The 9,458-nt window shown below is 36.4% G+C and overlaps 1 protein-coding gene across 3 annotated transcripts in view; it reads right to left on the reverse strand.

Annotated features, from left to right (window-relative positions):
• Window positions 1-4,319: 4,319 nt before the first annotated feature.
• Window positions 4,320-9,458, reverse strand: part of Znf189 (zinc finger protein 189) — a 12,538-nt gene continuing 7,399 nt past the window's right edge. For all 3 annotated transcript variants that reach the window (XM_005382796.2, XM_005382798.2, XM_005382797.2), the window contains exon 3: window positions 4,320-7,006. In XM_005382796.2, coding sequence (XP_005382853.1) covers window positions 5,289-7,006 — 1,718 coding nt within the window. In that variant the 3' untranslated portion in view covers window positions 4,320-5,288. The remainder of the gene's footprint in view (window positions 7,007-9,458) is intronic.

The raw sequence follows: 9,458 nt of genomic DNA on the forward strand, positions 1-9,458 counted from the left end.
ATGAATATGCATTTCTCAGATAAAGAAAGATAGAAAATAAATACATGAAAAAATGTTCAACATCATTGGTCATTCAAAAGATGTAAATTAAAAATAACACTGACATTCCATCTCACTCCAGAAAAAATGGCTGCCATGAAGAAATCAACCAAAACAAATGCTGATAAGGCTGCGAGGAAAAAGGAACCCTTCTCCACTGTTGGTGGGAGTGTAGACTGTTGTGACCACTGTGGAAATCAGTGTGGAGATTCCTCAAAATCTAGGATTAGAGATCCTATGTGACCCAGCTATTCCCCTTCTGGATATTTTCTCAGAATGAAAAACATCAGACCACAGCAATATACGTGCACCTGTTTACAGCAGCACAATTTGTAATAGCTAAATTTTAGAAACAATCCAAATGCCCATCAACTGAGGAATGGATGAAAAAGATGTGGTATTTTTACACAACAGAGTACTGCTCAGCTATAAAAAATGAACTTGAGACTTTTATAAGTAATTGGATGCAATTTGAGACCATACTCATAAGTGAAATAAATCAGTCTCACATATGTAAACAGTGTATTATCTCCTTAGTGTAAGAAACTGAAAGAGTAAATAAGATCTAAAATGTACAACAGATATTGGGAAATGGGAAGAAACTGTTCAAAAAAAAAGAGAAACTGGGATAAAGGAAAGGAGGAAGGGAAAAGTTAACACAAGATAGCTATACTACTAATTGCTATTAATTCTTTCAAAAGAAAGGTTTGTGCTTCTATCATTTGATCAATTTTTCATGACTATATCTTGTGATCTGAGCAAGTACTTTCAAGATAACAATAAGCAATGTACTAACCATTGTTACTCTCCTTCTATCTTGGTTTGAATTTTTGTATCATTGTTTTTAGTATTTTTCTTCTCTGTAAAATAAAAGTGTTTGTGGACCTGTTCTACCAATTTTTACAGTAAAGCTTAATTGCCCATGTTCAATAGAGTCTGGAGGGCTCACTCAGTGTTACTAATTCCCTATGGCCTTTTTCCTAGAGGATAAATTTCCACTTTCTCACCTGCTGAGTCTTCAGATCTGTATTACTGACAAGGCCCTGAAGGGGCCACATACTCTTTCTATCCCCTTTTCCTTCCAGACTAAATTGGTCATCTCAAGTGTGAATTCAATTTCATTTCGTTCAACTAGCCACTAAGTCTACTTTATTTTCCTTTCTCCCAAATTCAGGAAGAAAACTATTAACATGCCAAAATCTTTAATTCTAGGATTCCTTTCAGTTGGTCTGACAATTCTCTTTCTGCTGGTCTGTAACTTCTCCTTCAACTGGCTTTCAGAACAGAAAAGCACTTATTTTTCTTTCATCTCAATCTAAAACTTTTTTTTTTAGTACTGGGAACTGAGCTTAGGACCTTGTGCCTGCCAGGAAGGCTCTGTACCACCAAGGTATAACCCTGGCCCTACAGCATGTCTAATTGACAAATAACTGTATACATTTACAGGGTATGATATGGAACAGGTCTATTTATATTTGAGACAAATATTATCCTTGAGAAATAAGGCATGTCCCTGAGATGCCTTTTTGTGTCTCCATGAGGGACACTAGAAACAAAGCAAACTCGTGTTACCTGTAGAAACTGCTCTCCTGCTTGTGTTAAATTAGCTGGTTCTTGGATTGCTGGTCATTGCCTTTGTAGTTTGATCTGTAAAACCCCTCTGCCTTTGGTCACCAGATATGAAAGTGTGGAGAGAAGTGCTAAGAGCCACAACTGGACACTAGCCCTCTCCAGGTATTTTCTTCATTTTTTGCCAACCTATCTACTCCCCCTGCACAGCTCATCTGTGGATAGAACAGTTATCTTTTATTCCCTGACTTTTACAGATCAGTAAATTAAGTGGGAAAAAAGAATTACCAATAAAAGACTGCCAACTTTTTTTTCAAATGAGACATACATTTAACAAATATATCCTCTCAAATCTCAAATTATTTCATAAAAGGACTTTTGCACTTTAAACAGGGCATATTTTTAGAATAATGGTCTTTAATCAATTTAGCTTTACAAAGATATTATACTGTCCTTACTTTTACTTGAAAACAGATGTTTTTGTCAAAATTAGCACTTTTGGGGAGCTGATGATATATATTTTTAGACACTTAATCCCTGAAATTGTGCTCTGCCCAACTCTAGTAACTGCTTATAGAAACTCTTTGACCTTCTAACAGTAAAAGAGGATACTCTTCTGCCCTTCTTCAATCTCTCTGTAGCAGTCTTCCAGGTTGCTTTACCATAGCAGTTACATGTTGGGTCTTCCCTGCTTCTGGCCATTTCTCCGTCTCCCTTGCATCCTATGCATTCAACTAAACAACAGAGGTCCTTAGGACATCATCTCTAGACTTTTGCTTTATTCTTTCCTTAAAGCCTTACCAAATTGTTTAAATATTGCTGAATTCCTAAATCAACCTCTAGCCAAGATCTGTTCCCTAGGCACACCATCTCCAATTATATTTTGACTTTGTCACTGTCACAGAACACTCAGATCAACATTATCAAATGAATTTCAGTGACTTCCCCATCCCATACCAATTGTACTTTTCTGCCCCCTTTTCCAGTAAGAGTATCAACCACCCAAACATAGTTTGAATTATCTACCCTTCTTTTCCTTTCTCTTGTAATCAACAACCAGTTACCAGTTTGTAAATATTCCTTAAATTCACCTCCCCGTACTCCTATAGCCTTAGGGGAAGCACCATAATCTCTCAGCTGTTTTAGAGGCTTGCTGAGGCCCTTCACAAGGAAACCACAAACACTTGAAACAATAATTTTGCATATACAATTTTCTAAGACCTAAGAAACTATAGACTCGGTAAGTTTTTCCTCCCATTCAGCTCTACAATGCTCAAGTAAAAATGGGTGCACCTCAGAACATTTGGTATATTTTGGAAGATGCACAGGAAGGTAACATTTGGGGTACCTACAAAATCACTCCTTAAGCTGGGTGCTGGATATACAAGGGTTTCATTTTCAAAATACAGGCCTGTGCAACTGTATGCCCTTTTAACAGACAGTATACTTATATATAATGAAAATGTCACCATAGAAATTTTAAGAAGTCTTCATATAACACCTCTTAATCTGTATTAAGGGATTTCTTATCTCCTGCCACATTCTCAAGTCACCAAGCAGCTAGTTCACCCTGTTAACAGCTACCAGGTTAAACAAAAAAAAGAGTTGGAACTTCTGGTAAGCCATATAACTCCTTATATCACTTACACAGTGATATAAGCAGTACATACCAGGTATACTTTATATCTGAATATTATTCTATATCAGTGTGGCAAACTTATGGTACATGTTGTTTTTCTTTCAAGATAAAATTTGCTAATGCATGAGTTATTTTTTTCTAAACTAAAACTTCAGACTTCATGTTTAATTGCAGTGCTGGCACTCTGCAATAAGTGGATCTGGGGTTGCAACTTGCCATCACAGCTCTATAACTGAAACAGTAAATTCAGTGAAAAGCAGAGAAATGTTTTAATGTGCTTTCAATAAAAACATGTTTTTAATTTTTTTTTTTTTTTGGTATGGGAATTGAACTCAGGACTTTGCACTTGCCAGGTAGATGCCGTGCTGCTGAGCTATATCCCGACCTGCATTTTTTTTTTTTTTTTTTTTTTTAACAGTGAGAACAAGTCACACTTGGAAGGCTGAGGTACAAGGATTGTTATGAGTTTGAGGCCAGCCTGGGCTACAAAGTGAGTTCAAGCCTAGCCTGAACTGAAGAGAGACCCTGTTTCAAACAAACAAACAAAAATTGACAGCAAGTCTAAGAATCTTATTATTAGTTGAAACTCTGGGCTGGGAACCAATGGTATAACTCTATAATCTTGTTGAATCAGGTAGTATTTTAAAAAACTCTTTTCATTGGGTAACAAACTTTGTACAATATGAGTACCCGACAAAAGGAGTGGACAAAGATGGGTATATTTTTACATATGCATAACCTTCACATTTACATGTATGCACACACCCACAAACATGTGACATTCAGATATGACAAGATGGAGGTTTGAAGGTGATTTTTAGAATCACTACAGCATACAAAAAAGATCATTAGCTCAAACTACCAGCAAGTTAGAATTAAGGAGTTCCAATGAATTGGAACTCTATACTCAGAAACTAAAGAACCTGTAATTAATCTGATTTTAAAATAGTCCAGAAAATGTTAACTAGGCACAAGCACAAGTGAGTGTAATCTCCTTCAAATCTTTGATTCTAATTTTAAAAATAGTATTCAAGAGGACTGATTTTATACTATAACAAAAACTCTTACACAAAGCAAAAAACAAAATGGGTTTTAATAATTAAAACAGATGCTTAATAAGTTTATAACCACCATGAACTAAGGGAAGCCCTAGAATCAGAAATAAAGCCTTTAAAATTGCATGCAAAATCTAGTTACCATAAAACCCCAAGCAATACCAAAATATTTCAGCTTCCTAGCATAAACTCCAGGTCTTTTAATTTCCAATTATTGGTAATCAAAATATGCATACTTTCACATGATCCTGGTAGAGCAGGAATGAGCATTATCATCTAGTTTTACAAATATCTTTTACAGATGGGATGGCATCAAAGAATATTTTCTTCCACATTTTTTGGCCCATCTTGTGAGGCGGAAAGGCACTCCCAAAGATTCCTTGGCAACACCTTTCATAGGTTAATTAGTCACATAATCTTTATATACAGAGTTAATGGTTCACTCATTTCACTGATCTGAGAATCACTAGGTATTGAAATAGCCTTTCATTAACTCATGTCCAACAGCTGACTTACCAATAAAAAATCTTTGTATACTGGTCTCAATGACATCTGGATTTTGACAACTTATGTATGCTTGATCATTGGGCTCTGACATGCATAGCCAAACATTACCAGAGAACGGAAAGGACTGCCATGAGAAGGTGGCAAAGAACTCATTCTTACTTTTTTAACATTAGTGCCCTTGTTCTCAGTTCCCTTGCACTAATTTAACTGTCCTTCAGAGCACTTCTATATGATCTGCACCTAGATTCAACTTCTCTGCTAAAAGACTTGCTAGAAAGATGTTTAATTAGTCTTTCTCCAGGGTCACAAAAACACTTGAAAGTCAACTGCCCATGGACAGTTGTCAACGATTCACCATCTTTAGAAACCATGTGCTTTAGGCCAAGGACAATTTATCACTAAATCTAACTCACATTTAACCATACAAAAACTGTCCTTGGATAGCTAGTCTCAAATTGAGCCTACATATTTCTCTACATTTACTGCATCCATGCAGTATGCAATTTTTGATGCTGAATAAGAGAAATATGGCAATTGAAGGCTTCACCACAAGCATCACATTCATGGGTTTCTTGGGTTTTGATCTCTGCATGGATCTTCTGATGGTTGACAAGGCTGCGCTGTTGACTGAAACTTTTGTCACATTTCTCACACTTATAAGGTTTCTCTCCTGTGTGTATTCTCTGATGCTGAATAAGACCTGAGTTTCGGCTAAAGGCCTTTCCACATTCCTCACACTTATGAGGCTTATTACCTGTGTGAACACCCTGATGTCGGATAAGATTACAAAGTTGACTAAAACTTTTGCCACACTGTCTGCACAGATAAGGTCTCTCACCAGTGTGGATTCTCTGATGTTCAATAAGAAATGAGCTTCGACTGAAGCTTTTCCCACAAACAGTACATAGGTAGGGCTTTTCACCAGTATGGATTCTTTGATGTTGTACAAGGTGAGCACTAACACTGAAAGTTTTTCCACATTCATCGCATTTGTATGATTTTTCCTTAGGGTAGACCTCTTGCTGTATAACAAGACTGCAATTTGGATCAAAACTTTCTTTAGTTTCATTGTATGGATAAGTCTTTTCCCTAGTGTGGATTCTCTGATGCTGAATGAGACCTGAGCTCCTACTGAAGGCTTTTCCACATTCCTCACATTTATGAGGTTTGTCCCCTGTGTGAATTCTCTGATGACGCGTGAGATTGCAAAGTTGACTGAAACTTTTCCCACACTCTTTGCACTGATATGGTCGTTCACCAGTATGGATCCTCTGATGTTCAATAAGGAATGAACTTCGACTGAAGCTTTTTCCACATTCAACACAAAGAAAAGGTTTCTCACCAGTGTGGATTTTTTGGTGTTGTATAAGATATGTACTTAACCTAAAGGCTTTCCCACATTCACCACATTTATGGGGTCTTTCCCCAGTGTGAATTCTCTGATGTTCAACAAGCAATGAATTTCGACTAAAGCTTTTCTTGCATTTGGTACAATGATAGGGTTTCTCACCAGTGTGAGTTCTCTGATGCTCGATAAGGTGTGACTTCCAACTGAAGGCTTTCCCACAGTCACTACATTTATGAGGTTTCTCACCTGTGTGAATCCTTTGATGTTTAACAAGGCTCCTTCTCTGGCTGAAGCTCTGTTTACATTGATTACACTGATAAGGCCTTTCTCCAGTGTGGATTCTCTGATGTCTAATAAGGGTAGAGCTCACACTAAAGGTTTTGCCACAGTAATTACACTCATAGGGCCTCTCACCAGTGTGAATCCTCTGATGTTCAATAACAAATGAACTACGACTAAAACTTTTTCCACATTCATTGCACTGAAAAGGCTTCTCACCAGTATGAACCCTTTGATGTTGAATGAAATGGGCCTTACGAACAAAACCCTTTCCACATTCTTCACATTTATGGCATTTCTCTTCTGTGTTTGATCTCTTCCGGATGTTAGTGTTTCCTCTGAACATTTTCTGTTCCTGAGTCAAAGATTCCCGTGGTATTTCCCACAAGAAGATCCCTCTCTGTTTATCTAACCTACCAACAAGTTCAAAAGTTTCCCTACCCATGGGATCCTGGTCAATTTCACTTTTGATTCTTGTAACTATAACACCCTGTGGTTCCACTTCTTCCTCAAGTTCTTCAATTTCTTGTTTCACAGTTGGCTCTTCATCCTTATCTCTGTTCAAAACATCTGAAATACAAACATCAGCCAACCTCTTTAATGGCAAGAACTATCAGAAAAATAAGCTAAATAAATTAACCTATTAGACCTATAAAATAGTTTACTACTCACTGCATTGTTGTGAGAATTAAATTAGTTCATACACATTAACCATTTAGAATAGTAACTCTCGCCGGGATATAGCTCAGCAGCAGAAGTGCCTGTCTAGCAAGTGCAAGGTCCTGAGTTTGATTCCTGGTACCCCACCCCCCTGCAAAAAAATAGAGTAGTAAGTATCAAAGAATATAAGCTGCATAAATATTACAATTATAATAATAATAGTATTATTATTATTATTAAGAGACAAGGTCTTGTTACACTGCCCAGGCTTGTCCTTGAACTCCAGGGCTCAAGAGATCCTCTTGTCTCAACCCTCAAGTAATTGGGATTATAGGTGTATTTCAACCATACCCAACCAAATATTATTATTTAATGTTAAGTTATCTGATGAACTGGATTTTTGGAGACGGGTATGAAGAATGAAATAGAGGAGCAAGTAGAGTTAGGAGAAAGGGCTGTCAAATCAATACTGAATTATACTAGATAAAATGGGTAAACAAAGATAAAACACATAGTGGTGGGATTAAATTCAGGAGAATTTAAAATGAGAATGCACTAGTGGAATATAAGCAGATCAAATAATTCACAGAAAGGAACACAAAAGTGGAACCTCAGAAAGGTAAAAGAGAAGGAACAAGGGTAAGCTACGATTTATTCATTGATATGAATTTATTCACTATCAGAAGCATTCCAAGTAATCTGCAGTGAATGAAGACTCAAAGATAACACATGAAGCCCCTACCAAATGGAAGTTGTTGAGAAAAAAAATGGGTAAAGAAAATATGATAAAATATTCAATAAAGAGCACATAACATGAACAGATAACATAGCTCTTTTTTAAAAAAGGGTTGTAGCCAGGCATGGTGGTACATGCCTGTAATCCCAGCACTTGGGAGGCTGAGACAGGAGGATTGTTGCGAGTTCAAGTCCAGCCTGGGCTACAAAGTGAGCTCAAGGCCAGCCTGAACTGCATAGCGAGACCTATCTCAAAAAGACAAAAATAAATAAATAAATAAATAAAGGTTTGAAGGGACAGTCTAAGATCTTGAGACACTGTATAAAGTAAATATAAAACATGATCATAGTTAAAGGAAGAAAAAAGCAATCTGTGGTAGCTTGACTTCACAATAAATCACAGCACATTCTTTAAGTACAAATGATTCTTACCCTCTACTTATATGTAACCCAAAGTTCATCTTTTTTCAACTGACAATTTATATTACATCTGAGAAATAAAAATCTTGCATACATTGAAGAAAAGATATGATAATGGTGTACAACACAAAAGAGTGGCTTACAAGACCCTTAATATATATTGATTAGGCCTGACTCTGACTTCTTTCCTGATTTTCCAGCTTGGGCTGCCTGTCTCCTAATTCAACTAGAAGATTCAATCACTACAAAATTCTTATTTGACTGTAAAAAAGTTCTTTTCTTGTCACAGCCCTCTTTTCTCTCAACTGTCTAGTTTTTTAACTGCAGCCATGTGTGTGAATTTTCTCATAACTTACTTCAGACCAGCTATTTTATTAAAAAGGAATACAAAACAAAACAAAATAGTACTTCTCTCACTCCCCTAATCAAGTACTAGAACTTTGATTTCTTCTCAGGCTTCTTATAGTATTCCCTCTCAAATGCATTTTCACTGTACTGTTTCCTGTCACACAACAAAAGCTTCCCCCAATTTTCTGCCTTTCATCTATAAAATTACCTACAGTAATAGGCCATCATATCCAAATCTAATCCATCTATCCTCTCCTGATCCCATTCACCTCTGAGCAGTTGTTCAATTATTTTCTCTTAATTTTTCAATCTCCTTTCCAGTAATGCCTTCCTACCATCATACAAATATGTTCAACTTTTTCTTGAATGTGAATTCCCTTCCTTGACCAAAACTAAATGCTGGGGGGAAATATAGCCATGCTCAACCTCTTCTCATTCAATCTGTTCTGCAAGCTACTATGAAATCTAGTTTGCTTTCAACAAGTAGGGAAATTTCTCATCAAAATTAACAATGTCTTTCAAACAATGCAATGGGCACCTTTTAGTCCTTATTTTATTCAGCAGTATTTGACACTGTTTACCCCTCTTATTTCTATGACCCTATTTTTGCATTCCATGCTATTACATTTTTTTTAGCTCTCCCCTACTTTTTTCTAATAAATTCTCCTAATTTATTTTTCTGTCTCTGACAGAAGATGTTTTATATAATTGTTACTGTTTTATATCCTTACTTCTACATGTATATCCTCTGGCTATCACTAGTTAGATACATCATAAAGGGTTTGCAGTAAACTTGGGACATCACTAGCTACTGTCTTTTCCCACTGCTACTTATTTCTTTTTTTTTTTTTTTTTTTTT

This window comes from Chinchilla lanigera, unplaced genomic scaffold (genome assembly GCF_000276665.1).
Source record: "Chinchilla lanigera isolate Chin_1 unplaced genomic scaffold, ChiLan1.0 scaffold00018, whole genome shotgun sequence".
NCBI classification, from domain to species: Eukaryota; Metazoa; Chordata; class Mammalia; order Rodentia; family Chinchillidae; genus Chinchilla; species Chinchilla lanigera.